At 33.3% G+C, this 17792-nt stretch overlaps 4 protein-coding genes across 4 annotated transcripts; 2 read left to right on the top strand and 2 right to left on the bottom strand.

Annotated features, from left to right (window-relative positions):
- Positions 1–1122: 1122 nt before the first annotated feature.
- Positions 1123–5214, bottom strand: Ent1 (Equilibrative nucleoside transporter 1). The gene is made up of 4 exons (XM_070644432.1): positions 4712–5214; positions 4115–4303; positions 3101–4033; positions 1123–2814 (listed from the first exon to the last, which is right to left on the bottom strand). Exons 1-4 carry the CDS (start codon positions 4930–4932, stop codon positions 2700–2702), a joined length of 1458 nt encoding a protein of 485 aa, XP_070500533.1. The 5' UTR covers positions 4933–5214; the 3' UTR covers positions 1123–2699.
- Positions 5215–5604: 390 nt separating this feature from the next.
- Positions 5605–6632, top strand: Nubp2 (NUBP iron-sulfur cluster assembly factor 2). The gene is made up of 3 exons (XM_070644314.1): positions 5605–5770; positions 5836–6106; positions 6206–6632. Exons 1-3 carry the CDS (start codon positions 5660–5662, stop codon positions 6592–6594), a joined length of 771 nt encoding a protein of 256 aa, XP_070500415.1. The 5' UTR covers positions 5605–5659; the 3' UTR covers positions 6595–6632.
- LOC139093566 (voltage-dependent anion-selective channel-like) lies at positions 6633–12098 on the bottom strand. The gene is made up of 5 exons (XM_070644313.1): positions 11943–12098; positions 8246–8566; positions 7807–8034; positions 7407–7615; positions 6633–7112 (listed from the first exon to the last, which is right to left on the bottom strand). Exons 2-5 carry the CDS (start codon positions 8563–8565, stop codon positions 7021–7023), a joined length of 849 nt encoding a protein of 282 aa, XP_070500414.1. The 5' UTR covers position 8566; positions 11943–12098; the 3' UTR covers positions 6633–7020.
- Positions 12099–13044: 946 nt separating this feature from the next.
- PolrMT (mitochondrial RNA polymerase) lies at positions 13045–17584 on the top strand. Its single transcript, XM_070644310.1, has 5 exons — positions 13045–13299; positions 13428–13541; positions 13605–15831; positions 15992–17290; positions 17354–17584. Exons 1-5 carry the CDS (start codon positions 13167–13169, stop codon positions 17481–17483), a joined length of 3903 nt encoding a protein of 1300 aa, XP_070500411.1. The 5' UTR covers positions 13045–13166; the 3' UTR covers positions 17484–17584.
- The last annotated feature ends 208 nt before the right edge of the window (positions 17585–17792 follow it).

Genomic DNA, 17792 nt, shown 5'->3' with positions numbered 1-17792 from the left:
TTACTTCGATAGATGTACAGATCAATTGTGATCAGTTAGTCTTCTGAGATGAGCTTTGAAATTGGGTCTAATGCTGATCTGTGGTAAGAATGTCAATACAAAGTAGAATGCTGTCTCTCCATCTCTTTACTGTCTCTAAATTGTTCGTCCACAGACGTCAAGTGGCAGTCAGAGTAACTTTAGGTTTGACAGTTAACAGGGCGACACCCTAGCAGTATCCTAACCTACAAGCTGTGCTGTTTGCGATTAGAATGCCTTATTTTCATCACTGGATCTCAACTAAACATAGCCGAAATCGCCAAAAAACAAACAAAATTCAAATTAATCTACTTTAATTGCTTAAATTCCAACAAACTAAATTTAAAGCCAATTACGATTAATTTATGTTAGCTTTTCCACCAAAGTGCTAATTTCTTAATCATGTTTTATGTATTCAGATTTCAGAATATGCAGAGAATGGTGCTATAAATGTTAATGAGATCATTCACCTATTTTTATGGTGAAATTTTAAAAAAGTCATGCACGATGTAGATATACTCAAATTAGAGATGTCTGTTAGATGTTTAGTCACCAGGAATGAATTTCAAGATTAATCCAAATCCACCATAAAAATGTCACAATCTCGATCCAATTCAGCTCGCATCAATTGACATGCTTACTCAAATTTCTTAAGCACAAAAAGTCATTTGACTTGATTTCGCAAAAGAAATTCAGCACGCCACAAAATTAGAGAAATACCGCTGTAATAACACTAAAAAGCAATTACATGATTATTGTTCATAGTCTGCACATATTTATTTGTCTGTATATCTATCTATGTCTTTCTATACATTTGATTTTCCGAGCGGTACAATGCGATGTATGCAATTGCTCAATTGGTGGTGTTAAGGTTGTCTTATTAGCACGTCTTGAGTCTAGTGAGGATGGGAAGGTTCTTGTCAGATAGAGTTGGTATGCAGCTGTCATATTCCTCGATCTGCAGTCACTTTAGCTATCAAAACATGCAAAATCATCAATTATCAACAAAAAGAGTCGATTGCCAACTCTAATCCTAATTCGAACCCTTCCATAGACAGTATAGTCCAGTCCTTCTCAAACTATGTTTGCGACACACTTGTGTGTAGTTAAAAGTAGGATATCACACCAAATTTACACTAAATACCAGATTTCCTGTGTCGAGCCATTTAGAACTCGAAATAGTTTGAGAAGCACTGGATCATAATCTACGCACTGTACCGCTCGGGATTATTATTATTATGAATATCCATTAGATGTCATGTCATCTAATAACATAAAAGTTCTTAAATTATTTTACTTTTCTCATTATTGTTCCTGTTTGTATGTATTTTAGAAAAATTAAATTTAGATAACATACAGCATGGACGTTATCTATTTTACTGTGAGTTATTTTATAACAATCTTATTAACAAGTCATTAACGTTCATTAAGTTCATCTTATGATTTTATGATTTTCTATAAATTTTTTCATTTGTTCTAAAATATATGATGAGAAATAAAGTTCATCCAAATAATTATAGAACTTCCATTTTAGAACTAAATAATGGAAGTTAGTTTAAGTTTGATTATGCGTTAATCATCACTGGAATAAGATTTATTCCGAAATTTTAATTTAATAATAAATTAAATGTATCAAAAGTTGACCAATAACCTAATATTGAACTAATTAGGGGCTAAATATGATTGATGGGGATGTCCATAATATCGTCAAAAAGTCCAAAAAATTTATAAGTCTGCAAACTCGTCACTTTGTTGTCTAATAATTTAGTTCTATTTGTACTATGTCTGTCTATAGTATCAATGAATGTTTTGTCAATCGACTGCACCAAAAGTCAAGAACTGAGGACATCCCTTAAATATTTAGATAATAGTGGATATGAATGTATGAGGAAGTAAGGCTTGTTGAACCAACTAAATCCAATTTGGCAGCAGATTTTGTGTCTTACTTAGTTTATAAGCATTTAAGCACTAATTACAAAATCTGCTCGAACTTAGCAACACAAGATCAAATTTTCATTATGCTATGACTCATAGCAAAACTAGAATTGCAGAAAACTCAGCTGTTTCCGCATAGATTCACATCCGTACAAATAATATACATTTAAGTTGTCAAACTAAGAAATTATATTAATTAGAAAGGTACTCAAAATATTATTTTTTTGAGATAATAATGTCAGTCATTAAATCACATTTAATTAGAAGCTTAAATTCAGCTTAGAATTCACACAATTGTTGTTATGTCCATTTTCTCATTTATTTTCGACTTTCATGCTTAAATGTGCTGAGAATGACTAATCAGATTCTATTCTGAACATTTTTGGGTATTTCATCACTAAGTGCTGTTGATCTTAAAATGATGCAATAAATTCTGTTTTTGTCAGATAGCAGTCAAATCAATTAATTCGTTCCTTATCACTGAATATGTCAATAATATTCATAATATCATGTCGACATGCACATAACTAACAAAGTGTGAATTTCAAGCTGAATCTGTCCCTTCCCTAGGGTAACAAAAAGGCAAATAATTAAACTATCTATAAAAAAATTTCATAATTCTAAGCATAAAGCAACCAGCATAACTAAAAAATAATTTGGTCCAATTTCATCTTCACTATTCAATGTGTGATTTATGTCAATGTAAATATATCAATTCCTATCAGATCCTCATGTCAATAAATATTTTAAGACACAAATTGAATGAGCACAAAGCTTATTGCCGATCCAACTGTAAGGCCCAAACCGATAAATGCTGCCATCATGCTTGACGTCATTTCCTTTTCATGTTCCTCGACGACGCTGTTGAGATTAGATAAATAAAGCAATTAGAATAGAGTAATTAATGATATGTTTGTAGTTTTATGGAAAGTACGAGTATGAGAATTTAGGGAATTAGAATTAACGGTTTTTAAATATTTAAAATTTTCAGTTAAAATTTTGAACTTTTCGTTAAAATTGTCTATTCAAATTTTGAAATTACGTTAAAAAAGCTTTTCAAATTTTGAACTTATTGTTTTTCTGCATAAATTTCAAAATTTTAAAATACGTTACTCTCTATAAAATTTAAAAAATAAGTATAACTTACGCTGGTGCAAAGATACAGCTGATATTCGCAATATATCCATTTGTAAATGCAAATCCGATCATCAATGCAATGAATATTTCATCCGAATGAAAGAGAATTGGAAGTGGATGTTTTTGTGTGATATTACATAACAATAGGGCAGGAACAAAAGCAATACGAAGAACAGTCAATAGAGTAACAAGTTTTGGATTATTATTTGGCCATTTCACCCATCCTGATATAATTCTTCCCAAATAGTCGCCAGTATTAAATACTAAATAATTAATAACAGGCAAAAAGTACACGTCATTCCATTTATATCCATGTCCATAGTCAACAGATTTAACGAGAACTGTTATCGCTGGAAATACACTCAATGTCGTGACCGCACAAAGCCAAACAGCAGAACCATGCATCCAAATTTTTCCACAAATCTTCTTCCAATCAGGCTGTAAATAATTCCTATTTACACTTGCTATTGTTGTTGCTGTTATCTCACTCGTACCCGTTTCATTGTTTATCGAGAATGTATTAGCTTTTATGTGCGATTGATTTATATGAAACTTAAAGAACAGCGTCTTTGACATATAAATGTATAAGAATATGGCGGATACAAGAATCACTGTGCCGACAAGGAAATAGATGAATGCGCTGACAATTGGATCTGTTGCAAATGTTATGGAAATAACTTCAGCAAGTGCTGTAAATATTCCACCTAATGCCTGTCCACCAATAACTGCTGTTATATATCGACTTGAGAACATGCCAGCTATTCCAAATAGTCCACCTGATAAAATGGCACTAAATATGTTAATCACAAAGACGGTCGTCAACGTAAATTCGAAAAAGTAGTCTTGATAGTCATCGGTGTTGATTTTTACAAACATGGTAGTTATAAGGAATAGAATTAGGACTATCACCATTGATCCAACCATACGTAACTTCAATGAAATTCTGTAAAGAAAGGAAATTAGAATAAATCATGCGGGTTCTATATCATGTGATATTATCTATGAATCATAGACATTGACTTACTTATGACTGAAGAATGCATTCAAAACTAGAAATATTGTCGTTGGTATACTTGAGCATATTGCTATGTCAGGCTGAAACTCTATTTGTCGTGGTGTCAAAATGCTCGAGTCATTGCTTGTTAAATTCCTAAATTTGTACTGCCAATACTCTTCTGCTGTGATGAAGAAGTTCCAAGGTAGCAGCGTTACCCTAAATTAGAAATTTCATTAGTTCCTTATGTTGCTGGATGTCTTTGAGGGATGTTGGCAAACTGAGTCTGAATGTTTAAGTGCTTAACGGTATCACTGGATCTCAATATATTACGTATAAAAGTAAACAATTTCCAAATTTTAATTTAGGTCAAAGCCTTTGTGTTTGACGCGAAAATGACAAAGAAATAGACGTAGATCAATTAATTTTGTTGTTCCTAATAATGAATTTTTTCTGGATCTTTTGAGATCCAGAAGACAATAATTCATCTTTAATTAGGCAAAGAGATCTATTGAATACGTCTATAACTGCGTCCATATGACCAATTCTAGCTAATTAATCCAAGTAATTCCATCAAAAAGCCATAACATCCGGACAATCACTACCAAAGAAATAATAACTACTCACATTCCCAATAAATAAAAGATTAAGAACGAAATATTGTATGTATCTACAGGAGCTGCACTTGGCCGTCGTTCTTTGATTGCTGGTTGTGATGATCGCGCAGATGTTGCAATATAAGTATTGTTTTCAAGGATTGTTGCCTGCAGACTTTCTTGAGATTCATCTTCGCTGGATATTTCGTCCTGCTGATTTTGCAAAAGTGGATTTCTTGACGGTGAGTCCATACTTAATAAAAATAAATTACGCACTAAGCAGCACTCAAAAATGAGATTTTTGATAACACAAAAGCTTTAATTTTAGCAATTTTTTTGCACAAATTTGTTTTTTGGTTTTAAACTCAATTATTCATATTAATCGATGATAATTAAGAATGATTAGTGTCGAACAGAATGTAGTAAGCTTGTACAATGTGCTTTAACTATTATTAGTCACTGAATTATAGTAAATTGAGTCCGATATTTGTTAAAAGAAAACTCTTTGTTTTCTTACAAATAGGGGATCAATTGCTTGTGCTGTAAAACATAACTATGATTAGACAATGCTTACTTATTTGATGTGCATAAAGCGAATATTTGAGGATGTATTGGAACTTATTAAAATTAATTTTTTTATTTTCACAATTAAATGTCAACAAATCAACAAATATATAACGACTTTTTTCAATTTAAATTATCCTTTGTCAATGATGAATCGATGATTTTTCAGATAATTTTAAACTCATTCAAACAGCAATGTGAGCAGTTTAAAGTAATTAACAGTGTCTTTCCTTAATTTATTCTAGTGCTATACATCCTCTGCTCTGCTCTGGCTTATTGTTTAAGGACAAAATGCTTGCTATAATTATTCGTATCCATGAAAATACGGCTATTTTGAAATTAAAGAGGTCGTTGAAAGATTTTTGTACAGGTTACACGGTATCATTTCACAATAAACAATTTAATTAAGTTTACTATGTTAGATCACGTTAAACATGTAATTCTCGTGCTCTCAGGCAAAGGAGGTGTCGGTAAGTCTACAGTCTCAACTCAATTAGCACTGACATTAAAGGAAAGTGGATTTAAGGTACGAAATATAACTTATCAATTCTGTTCCTGAACATTCTAATCATATCCACTTAAACACTTCAGGTCGGTTTACTGGATGTCGATTTATGTGGTCCAAGTGTGCCCTATTTACTGAATCTTGAAGGAAAAGATGTCCATCAATCATCAGAAGGCTGGGTTCCAATTTATACTGATTCATCAAAATCGTTAGCCGTCATGTCCATTGGATTTCTACTCAAAAACAGAAACGATGCTGTGATTTGGCGTGGACCAAAGAAGACTGCAATGATTAGACAGTTTTTGACAGATGTACATTGGGAGGATTTAGATTATTTAATAATTGACACACCTCCAGGTAAGTTATTGACTGGATGTACATGATGGATGTGAACTTAGTGTATTGTGATCCAGAGAATGGTTCTATAGTTACTTAATCTTGTGAAATCAATTTCAGGAACATCCGATGAGCACATAACAGTAATGGAATGCATGCGGGAAGTGAAATGTGATGGAGCAGTAATTGTGACAACTCCACAAGAAGTAGCACTAGAAGATGTACGAAAGGAAGTAACATTCTGCCGCAAAACAAACATTCCAATAATTGGCATAGTCGAGAACATGAGTGGATTTGTCTGCCCAAATTGCCGTGAATGCACAAACATCTTCTCATCAGGCGGTGGACAATCATTAGCGGAACTGATCAAAGCACCACTTTTAGGAACATTACCAATAGATCCAAGAGTTGGCGTACTTGCTGGAACTGGAAAAGCTGTAATAAGTGAAATTCCTGACTGTACAACCTCAACTGTATTTAAAGAAATTGTCGAAAAGATCACAAAATAAAGAAAAAAATCAGAAATGTCTATTGGAAGCAAAGAAAATTTGATGGAACAAAAATTTTAAAGCCTTTATTGATGTCTCATTTTACTGAAACTGTCTAACATACATGCCTATAGCTTGATACACGTTATTTAGTTTTGCTCCTGACAAGAAATATGATTCTTAAAACAGAAGGGGAACTTCTTTCAATTTTTCTTAATTTGTTGAGGATCTTAGTAAGGAATTCATTGTGTTTATTTGATAGATTTAACGTCGCATTTTACTATTAGTTACTTTTTTTAATATTTTTATAGTTTATGTCGGTTCCACATTATTTTTTTTAGTTTAATTTTACTTTATTCATCTTAAATCGCTTTTGAACAACAATGCGGCAATGTTTATTACTTTCTTGTATTATTATTACTTTATTCTTCTCGATTAAGTGCTGACTTAAGCTTCAAGTTCAAGTGCAATACCGACTTTGTGGCCGCCAGCATTGAAATTCTTGCCTTCGATTAAAGTTGACAATGATAAGGTGATACCTGCAATGAGAATTGAGAGGAATTGGTTAGTTATGTGCCTTAAATGTCCAAAAGATCCAATTGGGTTAAATTAAATCTTAGGATTAATTGTCAGATTAAAATAAATCCTAGGATTAATTTGTAGTTTAAGATATTCCTTGCAACAATCGTTGCTGTTTCCATCCACTAACTTAATTATGCGATAACTGAAGTGGAAAATTATCAGTAAAGCAGATAAATGGCAATTTTGCAAAATAAATTTTCCACTCCAGCTGTCCCTAACTCTACCCACAAAAAACAATAATCCATCCTTACCATCGCGTAATCTTTGTTGATAGGCCAATCCAATTTGGCTTGAGTTGTTAACCTTGGCGCGGACTGATGATTCTTTGTCCAAGTCATACTTTGTACCAATACTGAATTTGGTTGCATTTGTGCCTGATGTCCATGATAATTGGACGCCAGTTTCAAGACGATCGCTGCAACGTTGATAAATGCTACCGCCAAATTCACGGCCGTCGTTGCTAAAATTAGAAAAAGAATAAAATGTAGAGTAAATAATATCACGTGATGGTGATTATACAAACAAGAAGGAAGTTTATGACGTCATAATTGAGCAATTTTGTGAATGAAAAGTTGCTATAAAATTCAATGATTTTTTTATAGCAAATCATCCTCAATTACGACGGACATTCATCCTCATATCGATACTTACACATTTGTGTGGAGAACAAAGTCACCGGTGATGTAGCCAAGTGCAAAGTTGTTAGCAGTAAGCTTGCTCTTTTGTGTATCAAATGCCAATTGGTAACCAGCTAACCATCCTTGGTAGTCAACAACAGCTGATGCATTGATCAATGGACCAGCCAAGTCAACATTAACGTCACCGTCCAATCGGACACGTTCGTGGGCGTATGATGTCTTGAAGCGTCCAGTCTTGCTTCTACATTTGTACGAGAAATAAATTGAATAAGGATATTGTTTAAAAATTCGTCCTTTATAGCGGCATGAGACGTGACGAGGAACTGTTAAGCTACGGAATGTCTTATGGTTATTTTAATTATGGATTAATTAAGGAAAATGGAATTTCTCGTCCAAAGCCAATAATTGAAAGTAGTAGATAGTAAGGAGATATGAAGGAATTAAAGGTTTACCCAGTTTGTGGTGCAAATGAGCCATCGAAGCTCAATTTAAGACCCTTGACAAGTTGATCCTCAACTGAAACTTCTGATGTCAAAGTGTTGTCTGTGTTCCACTTCTCGGAGAATGTAAGTCCATGTTCCTTGAGCTTGTACTTGGTCTCCAATGAACCGGAAACCTTTCCATTGTCTTGATTTGAATTTCCTGATGTGGTAAATTCAACACCGCTGCTTGTCTTTGTCTTCACATCCAACTTCCACAAGCCAAAGTGATATCCCTTGCCAAAGACATCACGAGCGTTCTTTCCCAAATCTGAGTATGCTGGTGGAGCCATCCTATAAGAATGAAATGAAAATTAATAATCAAATGCGGAACTGAATATTATTTATTTTTTTTTCAGGTACGAAAATAGACACTAAGCGAAATATTAAATCTATTTATTGCTTACAACACGTGTGCCGACTTGAAAGTACTAAAATAAACATTTTTGGCTATTTTGTAATTTTGTTTTTGTTATTCTGACTCTAAACCTTTTGTAATCAGCTGGTTCAGTGGACAATCAAGGAGGAATCGGTCAAATTATTGCTTAATTTATTAATTTTAATTTTCTTCGATTTCCTATATTCTATACATGCACAGTTATTATTGTTCATTTCTCTTCTTCCCATTTATACTCATGCACAATAGTCTTTCATAATTAGCTCGTTCTATATACACACTGTGTATATGACAGACTCGATATTGCACAACATGTGTGCTTAATGTGCCTTATTCTTCTTTATATTTTTGGAAGAACTAACTGAACATTCCTCAAGTTGATGGAAATTTTCTTGAGAATATTTAATGTAAATAGTCACTTAAAGGTCATTTGAGTTCAATATAGTTTTGGGGGTCCTTGAATTGAATAATATATCATTGATATTTAATAAAATTAAGCCTTGGTCGCCAGCGGTGTTCTTGACGTCTAGTTAGCCACCGAGTCAGATCGACGAGTCACTTAAAGGTCTTCCCAACTAATATGTCATTGTTATTTAACAAGTAAGTAGAATTAAATGGCTGAAAAATTTCTGAATTATTCAAATCGAGGACCCCCAGCAGGAATATACCAGGAACTTGAAAAATGACACTTTATCGACCTCCCTGCTACAAAATACCCCCTTCAATGCCAAACATCACAGATGAATGACCCATTATTATCTGAAGGTAACTTGATATATAATTAGAACATTGTGCATGACTCATATGTGTTACTAGTTAGCAATAAAAATTGAAAGCGATAGCGTGCGTGTATTGCTATTTTTTGTCACACAGCATATGGTTAATCTTGAATTTATCGAACGATTACATAACTAGGAATGGATTGAACATGAAAGTGTGACTTTAAAATGGATATAGGTTATGTAAGTGGGGTAAGATTTAGTTGCTTAGATGGGTGTGTCCACAACATAGCAACATGATCTATAATTTCATTAATCTCATTCTAATAAGTTAACAGCTCCTTAATTTCCCAGGTGTAAATGACATATCGATGGCCAAATTTGGGTTAATTAATCTAACTTTCAATTTATTTTAACTATCTACACACTTTGACTGCTTATCACATCAAATTTAATAATCCCTAATAATTTTGGTGGCGTTATCTTAACATAATTTCAACTCGTATCCGATAATGACAAAGCGACAAATACACAAACAGTAATAAACTAATTACTTATTGCGTATTTTAATTCCTGTTTTCCACAAAATAGACAACTCATGATGCCTTTTGGGACAGTTTTGATAAATTGAACATTAATATTTTCCGGGCGACATATGAAAAGAAGGATCCAGATGGAACCCGAAGAGCACAATATAATAAGGTTCGGTCAAAGACCTTAGGTCTGCAATTTTCAGCTGGACCTTTTAATTCGTCCAATCTTGCAAACCTGCAATTTTTGACGAAACCTACAATAATCACTAAGACGCGGTACTGACGGCAAGACGTGATAGTGCTTATACCCTACTTCTCTGGGTAGCCATTTGGAAGCCACCAAGAGCCAGCAGTTCGGGTGTGGAAAGTGCTTACACCTTGCTTTTCTTGGTAGCAATTTGGAAGCCAAAAGGAGCCATCAGCTCGGGTAGAATACTATCAGACACAGTCATTTGTGCCGCTCGGTTAGAATACTATGTCTTTATATTTAATTTTTCCATACAAAATCTTACACCATGTGCTACATATTATGCAAGAACTAGCAACAACATGAAAAGGATATCGTTTTAAATTTTCTTCCTTAGAAAAAGAACTGGATTATATGAAATATAGCAATGATGTAACATCTATGTAATAACCCTATAAATGCTCTATTTTTGGACTAAAACCAAAGCTACCAGCTATGAATCCATACAAAATGCGGTTCCTATGTCTGTTAATTAAAAGAAATCATCTGACTCTCCCAACCCCATGAAAAAAAAAATCCTCTCAATAAAGTCAATCAAAGCACTAACTCAAGTGCAAATATTCATACAATACTGTTGATTTTTCAATAAAGCCTTAGACATCAATTTTTCTCGTCTATACGTTTGTTAAGAGCGAATAGAAGAGAATATTTTTAAACATTCTTCTTGTTCTGCGTTTATGTGCGAGACGTGCAAAACGTAAGTAAAAAGTATATTATGTGAAATCGTCATCACACATAAAAGTTACAGACGTCATTTTATTGGGAAAATGAAGAAAAATTTGTCCCTGTTGATAATAAGGAACTAAAAAGGGTTTTGTGTAACAATTTGACCGTGAAAAGTTGTTTTTCGGACTTTTTGGCAAAAAATAGCAAATTGATGATATAATCGATTGATTTATTAAATAGAAATAGGAAATTAACGATAGGTATGATAAGTTGTATAGTAAACAGCCAAATCGAGATCACTAATACATCAAGAATCGGCGTAAAAAGGCTGAGTAAATTTGTCTTTTTAGACCTCCACTGATAAAAGAAATGAAAAAAATATACGGTAGATATGAGTGGAACGATTCATGACGACTACTACATTTACTCCTGCTGTGTGTGACTGACTGTATGAATATTTAGAATAGTTTTTCTACTATATTGCAGGCTTGTTACGTCATAATAATTAATGTTCTTAAACTTTTTCCCATTTCTTAAATCGATTGCATGTTAAAAGGAAATAGCATGGAAAAACTGGGATATATGAGGCTCTCATGTCTCATTACTCCTAGATGCTCCCCATACATAATGGCGTTTAAGTGAAAAAAAATCGATTTTTGGGTTTTGCGCAACGATCGAGCCTCCTGACAAGATTTTTGATAGTTTATAACAAATTTAACAGGTTATTGACCGAATATTATAGCTGTCTCCATGTATGACATGAAGGGATAATAGCTCTAATCAAAAATTTACACCTTCACACATAATCATCAGCGGCTTTTTCTGTCATGATCCAGTTGATTACGCAACAAATTGCAAAAAGCTTTTTTCTCGTCAATAAACTTCAATTTTTGGCAACTGATGTGCTTAAATTGATTTTGATGACGGAAATGAACTTGAATTAACCCGACTTTTGTTTTAATTATAGCGAAATTTCTCGAAATTTTAACTTTTTCAAAACAGCACATTTTTTCATGAAAAATTTTTTGTATTTTTTTCTATTTTAATTTCTACTGAATTTACTACGTATTTTATACTATAATTATGTTTACACTGTAGTTCTACTTACTTTCAATGATTCTTAATTAATTACTGGCTTAGCGAAAATTGGTAGCGATTTAAAATTCTTATTAAATGCGACTGATCAGAGAATCAGCTAAAGAAACTTATAGAAGTAAAACTGTGAATGTGTTTGTGTGCCTGTAAAATATATGTACATGTGTATGTGTCTGTAAAATTTGAATATTATTGAACCGTTATGTTCCCGAGATGACAGATTTTATTTTGTTTGTAAACATGGATTTTAGTGAGTAACAAAATCATTAATTTAATTAATATTTCACAACTTTAGACTAATTTCTGATATTTTTAGAGGCAATAAAGGAAAGGGCAAAGGCATTCGCAGAAAATGCAAAGCAAGTCAAGGAGCAAAAGCAGCCAAAAGTAGTAAATCATAAAATTGACAAAAATTTACCCGCAATATCAAAGAATGAAGCTGTGATTTCTGAATATATGGATGTCCTACGGAAAACTCACGAGACCATCGGCAAGACATTACTTAAAGAAAGACTGGAACAGAAGAAAGAGAGTAAATTTGCGAATGTGAATTATGTCAAACATCAAATGAATCTCCAAAAGAATGCTGGAAGTCTAAGACGGAAGATTAAACAAATGAGAAGGCAGAGGATATTCCCACAGCCTAAATCCTACATGAACTATCGAAAAAGAAATGGATTAATTAAGAAAAATGTGATAAAAATAGACAATTAAGTTTTTGTAAACAAATTTGGTCATCTCAGATTTGATGTTAAAAATTAAGTTTTAATCGAATTAAAGGATATACTTTGTGAATTATAGTCTAAAGTCATGTTAATTTTTCAATATATTGTTAGTTAAATAGAATGCAACACGTGACATTGGATATTATTAATTAATTGTTGTTTATGATAACGGCTTTTTAAAATTTAAACGAATCACAACAAAATATACAGAGAAGGTCATTCAAAATCTCAAAAAAACGTTTTTATTCAATAATTACAGATTTTCCAGACATCAAATTACAGCTATGACAACTATAAATGATTTTGCACAACCAGACAAAATTTTCTGGCAAGAAAAGCAGTCAAACGACACCCCACAAATCTCAATGCATTACTAGATCAACAACTCTGACAAGGACAAAAACAAAAACATTTTTCTCTTCACAAGCACATTTTAAAGTTTTGATATTTATTGTGATTTAATGTATTTAAACGGATCGATTTAATGATTTGACTAAGGAATAACAAGCAAAATGTACCGCTTGTTGGGTTACAATAGTTCACAGAACGTACGGTTATTGATAAACCGAGGAAATTGGATTGAAAGTACTACGCAAAATTTTCACACATTACTTAATCATAAAAATCGTCTTCTAGCCTTAACTGGTAAGTTTTATAGGTCACTATACTACGCATTATTTATTCTAAGTCAATTTTATGTCAAATTAGCCGGTTGACAACAGTTGTTAATGACAAATATTAATTTTTAATTTCACAACTTTCCGGTTCTTTAGATAAGCCAAAAGTGCAGCAAGCTGTATCATCCAGTAGTATTATTAATGCCGAATTACTCAAAAAAATGGTCAAAAAGAAAAAGAGAAGGAAGAAGTACACAGAACTGTTACAAGGTGAGTGTCTGAGGAAAAAAGTTTTTGGTGCAATTTCTAGATCTAAAAAAAGTTTAATTTTAGTCACAAGCAATTCAACGAAGGAAACGACTACACTCGTGCAAAATCTCAAGGCAAAAAAATTATCAAATTTTATTGAGGGAGCGAGTCAGTCATTAGAATCCAGCACAAAAAGTAACAATTTATCACAATTAGTTAATCTAGAATCCAGTGATGCCCAAAATCATCTTCCAATAGTCTTTGTCGGTGACAATATTAATGAATTAAAATTAACATCAGATAAGTTAAAGGAAATAATTGACAGTTACAATGCATATAGAGATAATACAAATACAGAAATATCACATGAGGGAGTTTTGGAAGCGACTGAAGCAATTGAGGAAGAAGCAGCTGCAGAGGAACTAATTGAAGACGAAGAACATCACGAAATCATCCCAGAAATTATACCTGAAAAAATCCCAAAGCTTAAAACTCGCTTTCAAGGCACAGGTGGATCAAAAATGATTGACGTAGAGTTAAGAATGAAACAAAAGTCCTTGGCGATATCGTTGCGTGCCTTTATAGATTGTTGTGTCCAAAATGGAATGGTAAATCGTGGATATCTTTCAATTATAAGATATCGATGGAGATGTAAAAAGGCTGGAATGTATGGAATTAAGATAACTGATGTGACTGTCTATAATCTGCTAATGCGTGGATATTCCGAGAAGGAGAATTACCTAAAATTAAAGGAAATTATGGGAATCATTAAGGAAGATCATTTAAAGCCAAATGAACAAACTTTCGCAACATTACTTGACTGTCTTGGACGTTTATCACATAATGACACATCATTTGCTAAGAATAAGATTGAAAATTTTGAGGATCTAGATCATAACATCCAAAAAGTATTGGATGATGCTGCTTATCATAAAATATCAGCAAAAGACATCATGGACAAGACAATTTTCGTTAAAGATCAACGAGAAATGGTTCGACATGCAATTCGACGAGTAGATCCTGACTTTATGCCTGAATATACAAAACCTGAACTTTTATACAATAATCACTTAGTTAATGCATTAAATGAGCAAGTCCAACCAATAGAATATGATCCAATAAAGAATCTACATGTTAAGCTTCCTGGATCTGAAATCATGGAGAATAAGAAAGGATTTACTCGTGATGAATTAGAGAAATGGGGACGTGAACAGCTCCTGAATGAATTAAATGGTGAAATCACAATAAAATCAATTTTAAAATATCCAGACCCAACACCAAAAGTTCTAAGCTACCGTGAGAAGCTTAATGAGCTGCATAAAAAGTGGCGGGAATGTATTATATCAAGCTTTAATCGTGACTTTAATGTTTTAAGAATGGAGGAACTGAGACTTCGTGGAAATCAAAATTTATTGCCATATTTAAGGACATTAGAGGTTGAGCAGTATGCGGACATACTGTTGAATGAGATTCGTCGACTAACTGAAGGATCCGAGACTTATAGTCCGTACCTGTCACAACTTTATCGTAGTTTAGGTGAAAAGGTTGAAATGCGCTTCCATATCGAGCAAAAGATGAAGCTTGGCGTGCTACAAAAAACTGGTGAAGTTTTTGGTAATTACTGTGATGTTATAGCTGCTGGAAATTCTAGTGACAATTCAAGACAATGTTGGCAACGAATTGTGTATCATTTAAAGGATGAAGGTGCTAGTATGGATTTCCATCATCAACTATGGCCAATTGGTGCTAAAATTGGCGTCGGAAAGTTCCTTTACAATATTCTCATTCGTGACCTTAAATTGGATCCAAATTTCCTTAGAACTGGCAAGCTCCAGTCGGAAAATTTAATTCCAGCATTTTTCACATTGTTTAGACATCAAGCGAAGAATGTTAAGGAAGAGCTTAAGCCACATCCAATGCTTATGAAATTATATAGAGGCTCACAGCAAGAAACACTGACATTTGATGTGAATTTAGTTCCAATGGTATGTCCACCGCAACCTTATTGGACGCCTAAAAATGGTGGATATCTTGTAGCTCATTCTGACTTTCTTCGATTACCACCAAACAGTTATCAGCAATTAGAAATGGTTGATGAAGCTCCAGTTCAAAATTTATATCCAATATTTGATGCATTAAATCAGCAACAAAGTGTAGCTTGGAGAATTAATACTGAAATGTTGGATTTAGTCATTAGTGTGTTTAATAAAGGCGGTGATGATAAATTGGATATACCGGAAACACCGGAGAATTTAGCTCCACCGTTAGCACCAGTTAATGATGGAAGCCTTTCAAACTTCGACAAATTTAGGTATGAATAACGGTTTTAAGAAATTTAAATTTCTAACGGTCAGAAAAATTTTTGAAATTTAAAATCAATTTTTGAACCGTTAAATTTTCAAATATTTTATTACCGTTATAATTTAAGAACCATATTGGCATAGATTAACAATGTTATTTCATTCCAACAGGTACTTCCGAGAGAAACTAACCCACAGGAAGAAACAATCAGAAATGTATTCATTATGGTGCGATGCTCATTACAAATTGTCACTTGCGAATCACTATCGAGACAGAGTTTTTTGGTTGCCACAAAATCTTGATTTTCGTGGTCGTCTATATTCGATTCCGCCTCATTTGAGTCATCTTGGTGCTGATTTAGGACGTTCATTGCTGATGTTTCATCAGAAAAAGAAGCTAGGAATTGATGGACTGTCATGGCTTAAACTTCATTGCATTAATTTAACAGGATTAAAGAAAAGAGATTCAGTTAGAGAACGATTACTTTATGCTGAGGAAATAATTGATGAAATTATGGATTCTGCTGATAATCCACTTGATGGACGTCGTTGGTGGACAAAAAGTGATGAACCATGGCAAACACTGGCTGTTTGTAAGGAAGTAACAAAAGCAATAAGATCTGGTGATCCTGAAAACTATGAAAGTTGCATTCCAGTGCATCAAGATGGATCATGTAATGGATTACAACATTATGCAGCTTTAGGACGAGATACATTAGGTGCACAGAGTGTAAATTTAATGCCAAGTGAACGTCCACAAGATGTATATAGTGATGTTGCACAGTTAGTGGAACAAGCTCGTCAAAAGGAGGAAGACAATAATGTGCAAGTAGCGAAAGTTTTACGCAATTTTATTGCCAGAAAGGTCATCAAACAAACCGTCATGACAACAGTTTATGGTGTTACAAAGTATGGAGCTCGATTACAGATTGCCAAGCAGCTAAAAGACATTGATGACTTCCCCAAAGACTATGTATGGTCAGCATCAACATTTTTGGCAACAAAAACCTTTGATTCGATTCGTGAAATGTTCTGTAGTACACGTGAGATTCAAGATTGGTTTGTGGACTGTGCACGTTTAATTTCGACCGTATGTAATGAAAATGTTGAATGGGTAACACCTTTAGGGCTTCCAATTGTTCAGCCTTATAGTCGCGGAAAGGTAAAAACTGGAAAGAAACTTGACGAGAATAATGTCATGAGCAGAACACCAAACGCATTAAAACAGAAAAATGCTTTCCCACCAAATTATATTCATTCGCTTGATTCCTGTCACATGATGCTTACATCTGTACATTGCGAGAAAATGGGAATTAATTTTACATCTGTGCACGATTGTTATTGGACCCATGCTTGTTCCGTATATGATATGAATAAAATTTGTCGTGAGCAGTTTGTAGCTTTGCATAGTGAGCCACTTTTAGAGGATTTATCTAAATTTATGGTCAAAAAGTATAGCTTTTCTAAAAAGTAAGTAATTAGGTATTCACATTAAGTCTTCAAATATTTAATAAATTTCTTTATTTTCTCCAGTCAAATGCTGTCTGATGGCTCGGTAGAAGACATGACAAGACGAAAATTGAACAGAGTTCTCACAATGGTGCCTAGAAAGGGTGACTTTCAACTCGAAAATGTCCTCGATTCCATTTATTTCTTCAGTTAAACGCATATTCTTAATAAATTTTTCATTTATTCCTTTTTATGATGGAAAGTAAAGATTTAGTTTATAGATCTAGTCAAATAAAAGTTTGATAAAAATTATAATCAATTAGCTTATCAAGATTTATTCAAAATTAGAGAGCATATTTACACTATAGTGCTTAAAAACATCTCAAGCATTTGGTGACATCCATACAAAATCCGAAAAGACTTCGAACTTTGCAGTAAAAAAGAGATTTTTGTAAATAGTTGCTATAGAAGGATTCTCAGACACTGGAAGACTGGGGTTCCTGCGAAATGGCCACCGAATCAA

The sequence above is a fragment of the Chironomus tepperi genome, unplaced genomic scaffold (assembly GCF_022539635.2).
Source record: "Chironomus tepperi strain 1889 unplaced genomic scaffold, CSIRO-AGI_Ctep_v1 contig_337, whole genome shotgun sequence".
NCBI classification, from domain to species: domain Eukaryota; kingdom Metazoa; phylum Arthropoda; class Insecta; order Diptera; family Chironomidae; genus Chironomus; species Chironomus tepperi.
The sequence above is the reverse complement of the archived record's forward strand: the minus strand, read 5'-3'. Positions and strand labels throughout refer to the sequence as shown.